Source organism: Microtus pennsylvanicus, chromosome 9 (genome assembly GCF_037038515.1).
Source record: "Microtus pennsylvanicus isolate mMicPen1 chromosome 9, mMicPen1.hap1, whole genome shotgun sequence".
Classification (NCBI taxonomy): Eukaryota; Metazoa; Chordata; class Mammalia; order Rodentia; family Cricetidae; genus Microtus; species Microtus pennsylvanicus.
Genome location: NC_134587.1, coordinates 84,346,467 through 84,363,795, shown reverse-complemented (window position 1 = coordinate 84,363,795; position 17,329 = coordinate 84,346,467). Strand labels below are relative to the sequence as shown.

Here is a 17,329-nt window from a genome sequence, read left to right as displayed (position 1 = left end):
TCTCCGACACCAGACACGCTGAGCATGCTGTGCGAAGACAGGATGTCACACGACAAAGGAAACCAGTACAAATAATTATTTAAGGAACGTTGTCCTACGCAAGATCATTCAGAGGGGAACAAGACTACATTGAAGAGAGAAATCACCCCAACTGAGGACTGCAGCGAAGACCTGCAGGTACGGCTTTAAAACTGGACATTTTTCTCAACCACGTGTCCCCTCTTCTTCAATGAGGGCTTAACTTTTCCTGTATGGAAAGATTGATTTTTAAAAGGTATCTGATTTTACACTGTAGATGCAATTAGTCACCCTCTACAGTCAGTCAACTTGAGAGAGGAGGCAAAATAGAAGACTAGTAGCTTGTAGTCAGTAAGTCTTTTTCAAGAAAAAAAAAAAACTAAAGAGCAATACAGGAACTGGATATGAGGCTGTGTGTTTGTGTGTCTCTGTGTGTGTGTTAACAGCTTTTTCAGTATTTAGTAGGGCATGTAATATTTACAAGGGACCAAGACAATATGTTAACAAATTTTTAGTGTATTTTCAGAAATAGAAATTGTAAGGAGGATAATTATTTATATATGTGTGAATATATGTATATATATACACATACATACATATATGTATGGAAAGAGGGAGAGAGAGTTCAAAACCGAAAACAAAGGAAATGAGTTGGAAAAGAAAATAAAGATGGAAAATTGGAGTAGGGAGGGGGTTATATATTTGCACTTTAAGCTCTAAAATCATTGACATTCTTCTCTTTGTAGGATGACCTCATTACATCAAGTGGTATATTTTATCTTTTTTGTCTCAGTTTCTGATGGTAAGTGTTGCTTTATTTTTTTCCCAACATACTACTTTTATTAATTATTTGGGAATTTCATGCAATTCACCCTGATCACACTTACTTCCCCTTCCCCACAGGTCCACCCTCACACCTTTGCATCACCTCCCCCCAAAAAGCCTCACCAAGTCCAATTGGTGTTGCCAGTGTACTCATTGGAACACGGTCAGATTCGCAGTGGCCGGTCTTTTAAAGAACACCGAGTCCTTCCCCACTCCCTGGCAGAAGCCATCGACTGTGAAGAGCTACACTTCAGCATCTCAATCACAGTTTTTAAGGACTCTCTTCAATATTTAAATATGGCCTAGAAATAGCTCATTTTCTGACCTGTAGAGTGGGAAACAACATAAGCGTACGAAGAGAAATTGCATGCCAATCCCCACATATTGTGGGTTAATTCCATACTGCTAACTCCAGGGAAGGAAGCAAAATTATTTATTTTCCAGTCAAGACTTCCACTTAAGGGGTCCAAAGAAAGAAAGAGATATAAGCACAGGATTACAAAGAGACTACGCCTATATCATCTGCGTGATGGTTATGTCTCTCTATAGACCTGCATCTTTATCTACCTATATAACACATTGCAGTGGTACCTAAGAGCAATATTAGAAAGCTAAAGGCTTGAGTCACCTCTCTGATTAGTTTTCTATAAGGCATTCATTCCAGCAACACACACACACACACCAATTCTGGGCTGAAAATGTTATCAAAATATTAATGTACAGCTAACCCATTTGGTTAATTTAGCTATTGAATTTGTTTATTAATTACTTAATATTCAGTAGACTTAATTAGCACAGTTGTAACTTAATTAATATTGGTTATAACAACTTAATATGAATATTTTCACCCCATGCTTATTTTTTATTTAAAATGAAATTTTAAAGACTCTTTTAAAAGTAATTTATGTTACATTGACTCTCTGAGACTGTCACTGGCCTTTAACCAAAGTAAATTCTTTTTGGTGTTGCACATATGAAAAATGGCAAATATAGGTAGGGATTTAATAAAATAAACACTGTGCAAAAGATTAAACTATACAGTTTATAATTTAGTTTTTATTTGTGATAAGATTGCTACTCATGTTATTCCTTCATTGTCATTGTTTGAAATTCCATTTTTATTCCCTTGGTAAATTGTCAGTACTGTCTTGACATATTTGTTAGTTTTTGTCTTTTGTTTTGATTTGTTTTGGAACTCACTCTGTAGTCCAGGCTGGCCTCCAATTCAGAGATCCACCTGCCTCTGCCTCTGAAGTGCTGGGATTAAAGGCGTGTGCCACCATGGCCCTGCCTGTCTTGACGTCTTAAACACTTAAACAATTGTGTTGATATACACACATGTTATTTATATACAGAGAAAACAGCAATAAATGCTGATGTCTAAATATGTCTTTGCCTGGTCCTGCGTGACTTGGCCCTGGAAAACTAACCAGGGAGACTAGGGAATGAAGAAAGGATAGATACACAGACACACTCACAACCCAGCTGGGACTGGATGGGCTGTGTTCACTCTTCTTGATGACCTCCTACCAAGACTAGCTCACACGCCTCTTGTGCTGCGTGTAATGAAGGTGTGCTAAGGTTCCGGGCGGTGGTGCTGTAGCGATCATCTTCAGTATGTTGACTTAGAGTCCTTCACGTATATTTTCAGGAGTCAGACAGTTCTTTTTTCAGTTTTCTGTGAAATCTCATTAGAGATTTCTGTTTTTCCTATGGCCTCACCAGCAGGGGAATTGTTCACAACAACCAAGCTAGGGAGAATGCCTAGGTCTCTGCCAATAGATGGATGTGAAAGGAAAATGCTGAACATATGAACACTGAGAGGAAGGGTTCTGTTTTTTACTGAGAAAGTTTATTAAGTTTTTATTAATTCTCCGAGAATTTTGTACATTGTATTTCGCTCATATTCACCCCACCTCCCCAAACTCCTCCCACATCCACCCTCCATCTCAAACCCACCAAACTTTGTGTCCTCATTTTTTGATGAAGAATGAAGTCATGCCATTTGTATGACAATGTATCCAACTGGCAATCATCATATTAAGTGAAATAAATCCGATCGAGAAAGATGAATGTCGCGTTTCCTCAAATTTGTGGATTCTAGGCTTTATATAAGCACATAAAGTTGTGCATATATGTCATGAAAACTGAAGTGAGACTCTTTACACCCTGGAGTCTAGGGGAATGAAGGAGAATAGGAGGAAGGAGAGAAATGGGATGGTTTGGAGAATGAATAGAGTAAAAACACATGATACACTTGATGCAAATGTCTGTGAGATCCATCACTAAGTACAATGGATTTATGCCAATCAATGCTGTGAGAGAATATCTACTGTCACTTCCTGTATACATTGTCAGAGAGATCCTACTCGCCACACTAGGAAGGTAAAAGGAACTGAAAGTCAGAGGATTGTTCCTGTAAAATGTGATTACACACAGAAAAATTCAAAGTAATGAACATACTGATTATTTTAGGTAGATCAGCAAAGAGTCTGAAGATGCGACATACTTGCAATCTCAGAGCTACGGAGGTAGCGGGCACATTTGAGGCCCTTTCATACAAACTCTTTGATACACAAACAGTAACCAATGTTCACCAGTACTGGGAACTATACTGAGATTATGGAAATCAATACGACAAACTAAATGATTTGAATAGTCACTATTTCCTAAGTAAAACTGTATGTTTATTAATTCTTTAAAAGTTAATCCAAACCTGCTATGCTTCTTGATCGTAACATTTTAAGGTGTCATGCCTGCTTTGTATGAAGACATTGAATTTCTAGGCTTAGCAAACATAGTGTGAGGTAGGAACAGGCCGCTGGTGAGCTGGAAGCTGCCACAGTGTGCTTTGGTAGGAGACAATGTGGAACATGGAAAAAGTCAGCTCCACATCTCTCTCCTGGGATACTTGTCAAGATGGAGAGAGTCATGCTCCCTGCCCAACCTCTGTTGAATTTCGGAGGCATCTCTGCGGTGGAGATGTTCTTCCCCTCATTGATTCCTTCAGCAGCTACAGGCATGCTGTGGGGTCTACTCGTGGAATGATGTTTCTAAATGCATGGATTGAAAATAGATAGGCTTATGGAGGAATTAGTTATATCGAAATATGATCAGCTAAAATGGAAAATATTCAATAAAGAATTAGGTGTGGTTCTGAGTAGGATGTTATGTGAAAAGATGTAGTGTTGAGCTGGAGAGATGGCTCAGTGGTTAAGAGCACTGCCTGCCCTTCCAAAGGTCCTGAGTTCAATTCCCAGCAACCACCTGGTGGCTCACTACCATCTGTAATGAGATCTGATGCTCTCTTGAGGAGACCTGGTCAGTCATCCTCATCAATTTAGATGACAAAATCCAATATGGACAAGTTCATCAGAACCACCATATCCGGGCTGCCCATGCATGCTTCAGTGTTGCCAGGGCATAAGTTTCATTTCTTATTTTTGTAAAACTGAATAGAAATGACTGACAAACTGGCGATGAGTCATAAGGATTCTATTTGTTGTCACGGTGGCAGATACATCACACGACCGATAGCAGCCTAGATAAGCACTGATATTAATAACACAAGTATGTACCGCATTTCCGTAGGGATCAATGAAAAGCCAGGTGAGGATTTGTGATTTAGTTGACTGTCTAAGTCCTATGAACCTCATGTGACAGTTTCAACAGCTATGCATCTACAGTCCTCTCCAGGCATTTACTGACTGTGGTTACAACAGTTCATATTTGAGTTAGAGTTTATTCTTCCTGAAGTATTTCCACAAGAGTTCAATACTTATTTTCAATGTTACAAAGAAAAATGGACTAGCAGTCTCTCTCCATGAGACTATATGGCTGCATGAAGAACTGTAACCTTTTTTTGTTTGGTTGGTTTTGGTTTGTAGAAACAGGGTTTCTCTGTAGCTTTGGAGCTTGTCTTGAAACTAGCTCTTGTAGACCAGGCTGACCTCGAACTCACAGAGATCCACCTGCCTCTGCCTCCCGAGTGCTGGGATTAAAGGTGTGCGCCACCATCGCCCGGCAGACCTGTAACCTTTTATGCAGTCACTAGGGAATAGTCCCAAAGGACACAGAGCCTATGGATTATTAAGTATCTCTTTCTAGCAACAAAGGACTTTTAAATTTTTATGTACTTTGGCTTTTTATATGAAAAACTTATCTGAGGTTTTAACTCAATTTGACTCAACGGGTTTTCCTGGGCTCTATTCTTCTCGCTGGTAAATGAGTCCATTTTTAACGTTAGCATGACATCATAGGAGAGGCCATGCATCTTGGCTTTTAGTATGTTGCAGTGTTAAAGCAATGAAGGAGGGCTTTCCTGAGGATCACGTTTTATGAACCAAAGATCTGAGAAATCATAGAATTGCTGCTGCAGCCTTCCCAAAACAATCACTCACAACGGTCGTGCCCCCAAGGGTTTGTGGTTTTATTTCCATCTGGGGCTGTTCACTACAGAAGCTAAGATAACAGTGTTAATTGATCTGATGTCCAAGTTCAGGCATAGTTTACGGGAAGCAGGCAGGGTAGCGTTGACTTTATCGAATTATCTAACAGTAAGTGCCTCCCAAAATCCACAGTAACGTGTGTCGTGTGTGTCTCATCGCAGGCTGTGTCACTAAGCTCTTCAAAGACACCTGCTTTCAAGGAGGTGACATTGGTACTGTTTTCACACCGAGTGTCAAGTACTGCCAACTGGTCTGCACATACCACCCACGGTGCCTGCTCTTCACATTCATGGCTGAGTCATCTTCGGATGATCCTACCAAATGGTAACTCCTTACATTTCTCTGAAGAGCAATTAATTTCAGAGGCCAGTTACTACTTACCATTGCCAATTACCTGCACACAAATTCCCTCCTGTCAGTTTGTGAAATGTGACGTCACCAGCTGGAAAATGAGTTCTCCTTCCTGAATTATTAAAAATTACAGGAAGTATGAGGTCTAGGTACCTTTGTGAAAAACTGTAATGCCTCTTGAGATCTCAATGTTAAGATCATATTTTCTCTCTTCTTCTGCGTTTTTGTCTTATATTTTGTCTTTTTGCTGCTATTGGTTAGTGGTAGTGGCTACTATCATCTAGAACTGTCTTCTAACCATTCAATTATAAAAAAAGTTTATAAGAATACCATGAAGAAATATTACAATAATCTCCTGCCCTCTCTAATATCCTATTATGTTTGCTTTACCAACCTGTGGGTATTCACAACTAAATACTGGAAATGATTTTAAACTCGCATAGCCTTGCACCTCTAAATACTTCAACAAACATTTCACAACAGAGGAAGTGTAAGAAACTTAACAATGTTACCCTACACCATTACACACTTCAAATATTATCTATAGCAGCTAAATTCTCATCATATTTCACAGGTTCCCTATGACTGTTTTGACTCCCTATTCATATTTTTAAAATCTTGGGCATTCCATCCATTTCTGTCTTTATGCCAAACTTGAAATTTAATATATAACCTTTTATGAAAACAACTAACTTGACACTATCTTTGTTTGTTCTTGCTGGATTCACAGATTTCCACATAGTACCATAAACATGAATTATTTTTTTTTGAAAGCTAGAACAGAGATTGGCAAGCCTCTTATTATGAGCAAGGCCAGGCATAAAACTTTAGGTTCTGATGGACCAGTTGCAGATAGAAGAACATTCTATATTTTTAACACCATAAAAAATGTAATCATGTAGGGGCTAGAGGGGCAGCTCAGTGGTTAAGGTCACTGGCTGCTGTTCTAGAGGACCCAAGGTTTGTCCCCAGCATCCACTTGTGGAGATTTGCAATCATTTGTAACTCCAGCTCCAAGTGTTCCACTGCCCTCTGCTGGCTTCCTTATGCATGTCACACGCACGCACGCACGCACACGCACGCACGCACGCACGCGCACACACACACACACACACACAGAGAGAGAGAGGGGGGGGGGGGGAGTCTTTATAATATGTAGCCCTGTAAAACAGAAAACCATTCTAGCTCACTGACCAGATAACACTGGTAGATTTTTAACGACAGTTTAGCAATAGTTCAGAGTCCACTGCTCCTGTTCGTGTCCTGTTGGAGAGGAGGGTCATATGTGTTCTTTTAAGCGTCGGGATGTTGAAATTAAAGCAAAGTCAGAGTCCTGTTAAGTAAACATTTGCTTTGGCCCAAGACCCAGTGGTTTGTTTCCTTCTCTTTCACCCAAGGATCCACTCTTCCAAAACATGGGAATTCCCACTGAGGAATGTTATCTTTTCCCAAAGAACAGGTTTGCTTGTATCCTGAAGGACAGCGTCACAGAAACACTGCCAACAGTAAACATGACAGGAGCAGTTTCTGGATATTCGTTCAAGCAGTGCCCTCAGCAATTAAGTGGTACGATTTCTTAGCAAATGTCATAAATACTAGCCATTATAGTTGATACATGGAATTGCTTCTGATACAATTTTGGGGCATAGGATAAAACACTACCGTTCAGAATTAAGATTCCCTCACTAAGGAATGACCTTCTTACATAGAGTAGAGCTTGTGGGTATCTGTATCCCCCCCCACCTCGCCCGCATACACACACTCTCAGTCATGAGCATTTCTCAATTCATAAAGTCATGTCAGCGCACAGTCCTTAGTTCTTATTTACTTCTTCCTCCCAGCCTGAAACTGTCCACAAAAGCCCTGATTATAGATACTAATCCAAATCAAAAGGAAAATAAATCCCAAAGACTGAATTGGGCACATGTCTTAATAGTGAAATGCATATCTTTCTATAAATTAACATTAGTTGGTGCAGTTTAGGCTTTAGGTCAGAAAGACAAAATGCAGATTTCCAAGCTTAAAGTTGTTCCAGTATAAGAAGGACATTAGCTTCCTCAAAACACCTCCAAGAGGAAGTAGGAATTACATTACACAGAGTGAAACAAAACGAGTGACTTCGCTGGGAAAGTGGACAAGAAAGGAAAGGTCTGAGTCTAGGGGGCCATTGCGGAGGCAGACACTGCTGTCGCTGCCCCCGGGTTCTGTCGCCGTTCATGTTCCTGCCTTCATTTCCAGCTTGCAGCAAAGATGTGTATGAGGACCTAGACATGAAGGGCCTGAACTACAACAGCTCGGTCGTGAAGAACGCTCAGGAGTGCCAAGAGAGGTGCACCAATGACGCCCATTGCCACTTTTTCACATACGCAACAGGGCATTTTCCCAGTGTGGAACATCGGTGAGTGGACGGGTGTCCGAGTTCCAGGACAGAGGAGTGCCAGGAGCAAGAAAACCACAGGCTCCTTAGTTATTTTCATCAGTTTGAAGCCTAAATTTTCATAGCCCCCCCCTGAGACATTTGCATAATAGCAATCACTGCTTTGTCATGAAAAGTTCATCAAATGTCTAATAAGCATACATTTAATTCATGATCAAGATTGTGTGTTTCAGGGCTGGAAGATGATTCAATGTGTAAACGCTCTATCTGTGCAAGGATGAGGACCGGGTTTGGATCCGGTGCCCATATAAAAGCCAGATACCATTGTGCTTGCTTTTAACCCCAGTGCTTGGGGCCTGGGGATAGGGTGAAGGGGCAGAGATAAGAGGATTATTGGGGCTCTCTGGCCAGTGCCAGGTTTAATGAATTCCATCTCTCATTAAAGTCCTCCTCTAGACTTCACATTCACGCTTGCATACCCACATACCACACACACAGACATACACATCATACACAATACATATAATGCAGGCTCACAGACTCCGTGTTTTAACAACACTGCTGTAAAGCATACATATGCTTACCCTATATTCGAACTAATTTCAAAAACACAACATTTTTACATTTGTAGTTCAGAGAGAGCTATAAGTGGATTGATTGGCAGCGCTCTTCCCAGTCTAACAAACGTAGCCGTTCTGACCTAAAGAATCAGAAATAAAATCTATTTATCCATCTAGCTGGCTATACAGCTCTGTTCCTTCCCTATGATGAAGTAATTGAAGCCCATGAACAAAGTTTTATAGTGTTTCTTGTGGGGTTTTGAAATCTTCCAGGAAGAAATTTATTGCATAATAATATAAAAGTGATCTGTTCACTAAATGACTAAATCTGCATGTTTAGCTTTTACATTTTATTAAAATTATATGATTTGTTTTTTTAAGATTGCACACGTGCGTGTGTGTGTGTGTGTGTGTGTGTGTAGGTAATGTGTGTATAGATGCACATATGTATGGGTAACTGTAGAGGTCAGAACTCCCAACGTTCATTTTTCGATTTAGGACTCTGTCATAATCCAGATTTGTACAATTAACATTATTGTTTTATAGTTGGGTTTTTTAACGCTTTATATTTATAATCTGCTTTCTGCAGTTTTGAAAAAGAAATGGAAGGAAGCAAAGCATTAAAGATGTATTCAAAAGTCAGTAATAAAACATGGAAAATAGCCTTCCGTGGTTCTCTGTACTTCCCTCAGAGGACAGTTTCTATGTCTTAGACTTAATAGAATGTGAACTGCAGGTCAGGAAAACATTCCAAGGGCTTCTAAAAAATCACGCTTAGAGGGCTAAAGTTGCAAAGGTCTAGAGAAACGACCCATTTTCACACCCCACCCCTCACACCACACCAGGCCTCTCAGGGCGTCATGGAAGAGATGACATTATTCCTGAGTCCACAGGGCCACCCTGTGGTTAGAGGAGCTTCCAGAATTCAACTAGCCCTGCAGGTGAACACTCCTCGGAGCAATTCCTTTGTTATTACAGCCATTTCCTCCCTGCAGATGGTAATTTCTTATCCTCTTGTGCTCTTATAAACTCGGAAAGAATAATATTTTTCGTTTTTGTTCTATTTAGCAAAACTTGTCTTTTGAAGTACACCCAAACGGGGACACCAACCAGAATAACAAAGCTCAATCACGTGGTATCAGGATTTTCACTGAAGTCCTGTGGACTGTCTAACGCGGGTAACTATTGTTTTCTCTATGAGGTGTTTGCACATTAAGCCTGCAGAATGTTGAGGGTGTGTGCAATAGGTCAAACTTTGAAAACAGTTGATGCTCCCTGCTGAAGCAGACCCAATCACCTTTCGCTGTCTTCATGTGATGTGGTTCATTATGTCCTGGGAAGAATTTCCTCTTCAATTTCCACTGATAATCTGCTTATTTTTAATAAATGAAAAGGTAAAGATCTTTGGAAGAACTTTCTCTTTTTAATAAAATGAACAACCGCTGTCTGGAGTGTCTATGACGTTGCCCACCCCCTGACATCCTAACACAGCTTCTTCTTCTGTCGTACAGCTTGCATTAGGGACATTTTCCCGAACACGGAGCTTGCCGACCTCAATGTTGACAGAGTGCAGGCCCCAGATGCCTTTGTCTGTCGACGCATTTGTACGCATCACCCCACCTGTTTGTTTTTTACATTCTTTTCCCAAGAGTGGCCGAGAGAATCTCTAAGGTAAGAAGTCGCCATTAAGGGTGACTTTTGTTCTCTTTTAAACAGGGCAATAAAAATATGCTACACACACAAGATAGGAGATCTCAAAGCAACAGGCCCTTTGAGATAGGCTGGACTTGTTGGAAGCGACATCACCAGGAGCGGGGGGGGGGGGGGGGGGGGACTCCAAGAACACTCACAATAGGGCAAATTCCAAGATGCTTTGATAAGTTCTCAGTGGCATACAGTTTACGGAATGTAATTCAGTGTTTCAAGAGAGGTGGTAGGGACGTGGTTGCTATTAAATGCTATGAGCTGACTTGACTTTTCAAACACACTGTAAGAGTGATCTTTCTCTTGAGTATGTTTTGCACGATTTCTCAGGATTTCTTTATACATCCTCCTTTTACCCCGTAGACATCTTTGCCTCCTTAAAACATCTGAAAGTGGATTACCAAGCTCGCGCATCACAAAGAGCAATACGCTTTCTGGCTTCAGTCTCCAGCATTGCAAGCACAGCACCCCAGGTAAACAGTGAGCATTCTTCTCAAAGGTCCCGAGGAGAAGAATGAATGCGAAAGCCACGTGGTTCAAACCTGCCTTGTGCTTTGTTGTCTAGTACTCTGCCATCCGTCCTTCTACCACGACACTGATTTCTTGGGAGAAGAATTGGATAATGTTGAAGTGAAAGGCCACGAAACCTGCCAGAAAACGTGCACCAATGCTGTCCGCTGCCAATTTTTTACCTATTCCCCCTTTGGAGGATCTCGCAATGAAGGGAAGTAAGGCACGAGTCAGGTGGGTGTGTTTGGGGCACCTCTTTGTAGACCGTGTCATGCTTATCTGTATGTTTTCAACCGTAGGGGCAGGTGCTCCCTAAAACTGTCTTCAAATGGATCTCCAACTAGAATACTTCATGGGAGGGGAGGCATCTCTGGATATACTTTGAGGCTGTGCAAAATGGATAATGGTGAGTATTTAAAGACAGTACAACTGAAGGAAAATATTCAACTGAATGAGTCGACACAGAGCTAGCAAACAACCACCACAGAGGGGTGCAAACAGTGGCCCAAGCCTATATTTCCAGCATTCAGGAGGCTGGGGGGGGGGGTAATCAGGAGTGTGAGGCCAGGTTGGATTAGATAAGAAGATCCTGTATTTAAAAGGACAACGAAAATAGACACAGAAGAGGGATAATTTGGAAGTTAACAAATTTAGAAATTTTCTTTTATTCTAGCTTCTTTTTCCCAACCTTCCTATGTTTTAAGTATATTAATCAATTCTCCATTAAATCTTACATGAATTGATGATTTGAATATACATTATATTTATATAGCTACATCTATATAGATATAAATATATTTTTCAGTCATTTCAAGAAGAATTTCCTGAAGAGACAGACCCAAAGGGCTAATTTTTATTTTCAAAACCAAAAGAATTTTGCTTTTATACATATCAAGAATTTTGCTTTGTTGTAATTCTCATTAATTAAGCTATCAACCAGTACATTAATTAAATCATTCATTTTCTTCCCACTTGATCCTTCAGTGAAGCATAAAGATTATATGTATTGCATAATGCCCAGTATTGATGCCCTGTAAATTGTGATGTAACTGGTTTCATGAACAAAACGCAATGCTGCTCCCTCCTTGTGACAGTTTTAGAAGTACAAACTCTGTGTCACATCATTGGCTGTGCTAGAAGGTGACTCGATGCTCAACTGATTTATAGCACACTCAGATGTTCTAACGTCCTAACTAGAAAACACGCCTTCCTAGAATTCAGAGGCTTCACGGCAATCTCCGAGTGACCCAAGACTCTTAAGGAAGTGAATTAAGTTGTAGTTCACATGTCCTCTATTTTCCTCATGATAAATTTACCTAATGAGAAGGAACATTTAAACCAAGTATTGTCTTAATTCTACTTCTTCGAGGTAGATAGGACGATTACAAAATACTGTTAAGTGATGTGGGCATGCTTTAAAAACCGAGTTCCAGATATGACACCTTGATAAATTGAAGGTTCTGTTTTTCACCCCCTTCTGCCTTCATTACGTTCTTCTCTGTTGAATTTATAGACTCTGGCCTGTGGAAGTGACAGACTATATCAGCTGCAGATTGATAGCTAGAGGAGAAAGTATGGAGACAAATAAAACTGTATGCCCTTTCAGTCTGCCTTCTGGGGTGTAAATTAGAGAAGCGGGTAGCACTATGCAATGTTTTCTACATAATACCCTCATGGAGAGGGCACATCTCACTGAGGTGTTTGTCATCTTTACACTGTGGTTGGTCTCCAATGTAATTTGACTTTCTAAAGACACCTAGCAACGCTACTAAAAGACGTGTTTCCTAATCCCAAATGCAATGTTGAGCACTGTATACTTTGATCATCCTGTTTAAACTAATGGAACAGACATTCAGATGTAAATTTTACTGAAGGGCTTCATTGAGTTACTGGTACTGTGTCCTACTTACTGCTCACTCACTAACCTAAAGGCTGCTTTCCTGCTAATGGGATGGGAGGTTCCCTAGAGATTTCTCAAGTCACAGAAGGATCCACGACAATGACGCCATAGGTGACCACTCACCGTGCTTTTTCTGCTGTAGTATGCACAACCAAAATCAAGTCCAGGATTGTGGGAGGAAGTGCATCTGTTCATGGTGAGTGGCCATGGCAGGTGGCCCTGCACATCACCTCGCCCGCCCAGAGACACCTGTGTGGAGGCTCCATCATTGGAAACCAGTGGATACTGACAGCCGCTCACTGCTTCTCTGGGTTAGTACTGCGGCTGTCCTCCTTGGGACGCCATCGTTGGATGTGGGTGAAATCTGGGACCCTCATAGTAGTAAATAAATACTTTGAAAATACAGATGATCCTGCTTGCCAAACTTATTCTCTCTCAGTGGGGAGGGCGGGCTGCACGGAAGAGTCAACCGCTCCTCATCTGGCAGCCTGGGAGCCGGTGCCGGAACAGACCATTGATGTGAATGAGTCCCAAAGGCTCCACATCCTTTCCCGACCCTGCTGCATAGGGCCAGACTGAAGCTCACAGTTTCCTGCTCTTGGAGTCGTATTTCCCTTCTCTTTCTCTGCCTCAAAACACACCGAGTTCCGTCCACACCGTCAAGCTGGAGCCCTTACTTTCATTATTTTTAGTACCGTCCAAATGGGAATGTTCCCGCCGGGGGTGTGTGCATCCCAAGGAAGTCTGGTTGAGCAAAACTCTCGGCTGCTTTCAGTGTTCTCTCAGTTGTTTAGCAGATTTATTTGGTTTTGTTCATATATTTTTTTTTTCATCGTGCACACACGTACTCATAACTTAATGCTGCACTTGGGGTCAGCAGTCCTTTTAGGAACTCATATGAGGAAACACAGAAAGTCTGTGTTTTTTTTTTCTGTCAGTGACAAAGTTGAGACTAAAACCCCGCTCTTCCTGAGCTTGTGGATATGCTGGAGGATGGAAAGACCCTATGTTTAATGTGTTCAATATAAAGTAAACACTGTCCAGGGCTTTCTTTGTAGAGGAAATACTTGACTAAGTTTGCTTTAGAATAAAATCACCTTTTGTTCACCTAAAGGTGGAAACGATCGCAGAGCACAGATACCCATGAAGCACCGGTGTTTGGGAATTGGCTGCCGAGAGATCTTTTGATTTTCACTCTGTTGTTTGTTCTTTAGGGCAGAGGCATCTAAGCACCTGCGTGTCTATGGTGACATTGTACACCAATCAGAAATAAATGAAGATACGGCTTTCTTCAGGGTTCAAGAAATCATCATTCATGATCAATATAAGGCGGCAGAAAGTGGGTATGATATTGCCCTGCTGAAACTGGAGTCATCCATGAATTACACAGGTATATAGAACATTTGGTGGAAAGTGACCTACAAAGGCAACCTAGAGTTGGAGCTATCACAGTCTCATCAGCCAGGGCCATGCTACAGCAAGACCAAGAAAGGGCTGGAAAGACGACTTCACTCTGTTGAGACTGATGGTCTTGTCTTAGAACACTAGATCACACTCTGACAGTGCAGGTGAAGAGATTTGTCTCCGGGCTTCTTCAGGGACACAGAATGATATCATTTTATAAAATACAGAAATAATAAGAACAATATAGATTGACATTCTGCTTTAGGGACAAACGACTTGACAACAGGATTAAGCAAATGCCACAGAATATTAAACCTGGTTAAAATGAAAGCTTATATACAGATGCATGTCTTATTATTTCCTTGCCCCTCTCACTTGGGATGCTTTTATTATATTGTTATTATTATTTATTTTTTAATGTGCATTAGTGTTTTGCTGCATGTATGTCTGGGCAAGGATGTCAGATCCTCCAGAACTGGAGTTACAGACAGTCATGAGCTGCCATGTAGAAGCTGAGAGTTGAACCCAGGTCCTCTGGAAGAGCAATCAGTGTTCTTAACCACTGAGCCATCTCTCCAGCCCCAACTTGGGATATTTTATATTCAACACTGAACACAAGACATAAAAATATATGAGAAAAAGATAGCATGAATATCATAAATAGAGAAAGCACACATAATGTCAAATAAAGCAGCCATCTTTTCTGGGGAGAATGGCTGGTTTTGCATTTGGGCTAGCCAGCTTTTCATCACTGATCAAATACCTGGGGGAACTACCTTGTAGGCAAGAAAGGTAATCTGGGCTCTCATGACGGTCAGAGGCTCCCACCTGGGGTTGAGGGCTCTGCTGGAGCCTTTGGTGAGGAACACGAGAGAGCAAACTCTTCATCTCATGGATGTTGGGAAGCAGAAAGAGAGAAAGGAAAAGGCTGGGGTCCTAACATGAGGGGCACACCCTCTCTGACCTATAGTCCATCTAGAGGGCCCACCTTCCACCCTCTCCAAGCAGTGTCACAGACTGGAGTGAAGTTTAGGAAATATGGACTTTTGGGGAGACACTTCAGATCCAAACGGTAGCGGCTTCTGATAGCTAACATATGATTTCCACGATTAGATTCTCAGCGGCCGATATGCCTACCTCCCAAAGGCGATGAGAACATACTGTACACAGAGTGCTGGGTGACTGGATGGGGGTATGCCAGATTAAGAGGTAACAAAGAATTCATCTATCTCTGCTCTATCCTGAAATCTAGTAACGGAGCTTTCTCCCTAGTCACATGACCAAAATGTGATTAAAGGAACCCTAAGCAATTACAAGAAGAGTAATAAAAAGACCAATGTATCTGATTAAAAATATTAAATATGATTGCCCTCTCTCAAGACTATTTTAACTGAATACTTTTAGTATAAGAACTAACACTCTCCGTTAAAAAAAAAATCTAGCTTGGTTCTAATTATTTTGCATGGAAAGAAATTCTACTTAGTGTCATAACTAATTTTAAACTTACTAAAATTAATAAGATGATATATACAATATTGGACCTAATGTCTTCTTTACACTCCATAATTATAAAAATTAATTAAGATTAGTAATTTTTATGTAAAATTTTGACTTTTAAATATAATTGCATATACACATACAATATTATTCCACTAAAATGACCTTTTTCAGGTGAAGTACAAAATACTCTTCAGAAAGTCAAGATACCATTGGTGTCAAATGAAGAATGTCAGACAAGATACAGGAATCATAAAATAACCAGCAAGATGATCTGTGCAGGCTACAAAGAAGGGGGAAAGGACGCGTGCAAGGTAAGAGTGTTCAAGCAATCAGCTCCATCAGATGCGGGGTGAGAGCTCACTTCATCTTAAAAAAAAAAACAGTCCCACACCCAGCACTACCCTAGATTGCTTTCTGCTGCTGTGAGGAAACACTGGCCAAACCCAACTCAGGGAAGGGAAGGGTTTGTTTCGCTCACGGGCTACAGTCCACTGTAGAGGGAAGCACCCTGAGTTAGGAACTGCAGCAGAGACTGCGGAGGAATGACAATTACTGGTTTACTTCTAAACTCATGTTCGGCAACTTTCTATTGTAAACATTTATTTATCAGTTAGCAATCAAGACATGCCCACAGGCCAATCTGATGGTGCCAGCTCTTCAGCTGGAGTTCCTTCTTCTCAGATGTGTGAGCTTGACAGATCAGACTAGCCATCATCACCAGCAGGACACAGGGTGGGTTTTAGGGAGGTTATGCCTAAAATTGAAAAGCTGGAGGCAGGTAAGCAATTGCATGTTTAGATCCTTGCAACAGGGCTAGAATTTTAGGTAGGTAGGTAGGTAGGTAGGTAGGTAGGTAGGTAGGAAGGAAGGAAGGAAGGGAGAGAGAGAGAGGGAGAAAGAGAGAGAGAGAGAAAGAAAAGAAAAAGAAAGAAATTGCTGCGAACAATGCTTTTTTAATACTCAGAAGTGTCTGAAGTGGTCCGTGCATGTTTCCTCTTCTTGCCTTCCACAGGAAGATTCTGGAGGGCCGCTGTCCTGTAAGCACAATGGGGTCTGGCACTTGGTGGGCATCACAAGCTGGGGTGAAGGCTGTGGCCAGAGGGAAAGGCCAGGTGTCTACACCAACGTGGCCAAGTATGTGGACTGGATTTTAGAGAAAACTCAAACGCTGTGAAAGAGTTCAATGGGTATCATTTGGTGGCCCTGGAAGATTAGTCCACCAGAGAGGGCTTGATCCCAGGGACGAGGACACTGGCATACCGTATCCTCCGCTGTAACAAACCGAAGGGGCTTGATGGATGTAAGAAAATACAGAAAGAAAATTTATTTTCAGAACTCCTGATCTGCAAGAATCGTAGAATGTTTCCCACATCTGTCCTCTGCTCAATGAAACAAAGGCAGCTGGGAGAGATTTTTAAAATAAAAATACAGCAGATATCCTAAGAAAGTATCGAGCAGAGGTCCTGTTGGCCTTTTAGTCTCTGCGACAAGTACCTGAAGCCGTTCAGGGGAGGAAAAGCTTCTCTTGCCCACCTTTCCAGAGGCTCCAGCCTGTGATCTGCTTGACGGCCTCCATTGCTTTAGCTTGAGGTGAGGCAAGCATATAGCAACAGGAGCCTGGAAGAGGAGTTGCTTGCTTCATGGTAGCCAGAAAGCAAAGGGGAACAGGAAAGTCCTGGGGACAAGACGGGTCCTTTAAGGAAACAGTACCACTCATCTACTTCTTCCGGTG

The 17,329-nt window shown here is 41.4% G+C and overlaps 1 protein-coding gene across 2 annotated transcripts; it reads left to right on the top strand.

Annotated features, from left to right (window-relative positions):
• F11 (coagulation factor XI) lies at window positions 1-17,047 on the top strand. 2 transcript variants are annotated; one of them, XM_075984544.1, is made up of 15 exons: window positions 1-177; window positions 765-820; window positions 5,453-5,615; window positions 7,102-7,208; window positions 7,881-8,040; window positions 9,648-9,757; window positions 10,091-10,250; window positions 10,647-10,756; window positions 10,849-11,011; window positions 11,093-11,199; window positions 12,836-13,004; window positions 13,908-14,083; window positions 15,211-15,306; window positions 15,769-15,908; window positions 16,610-17,047. In XM_075984544.1, the coding sequence occupies exons 2-15, from the start codon at window positions 766-768 to the stop codon at window positions 16,769-16,771; spliced, it is 1,878 nt and encodes a 625-aa protein (XP_075840659.1). In that variant the 5' UTR covers window positions 1-177; window position 765; the 3' UTR covers window positions 16,772-17,047. The 2 variants fall into 2 exon arrangements, with proteins under 2 accessions (XP_075840659.1, XP_075840660.1); XM_075984545.1 differs by lacking the exons at window positions 5,453-5,615; window positions 7,102-7,208 and having other exon boundaries at window positions 148-177.
• Window positions 17,048-17,329: the final 282 nt, after the last annotated feature.

Excerpts from the sequence above, each read along its gene's own strand:
- F11 (XM_075984544.1), top strand. The coding sequence starts at position 766 with ATGACCTCATTACATCAAGTGGTATATTTTATCTTTTTTGTCTCAGTT. Across the intron at positions 10,757-10,848 it reads TTGCAAGCACAGCACCCCAG|TACTCTGCCATCCGTCCTTC; the intron begins GTAAACAGTGAG and ends TTTGTTGTCTAG. Across the intron at positions 15,307-15,768 it reads GGGGTATGCCAGATTAAGAG|GTGAAGTACAAAATACTCTT; the intron begins GTAACAAAGAAT and ends GACCTTTTTCAG.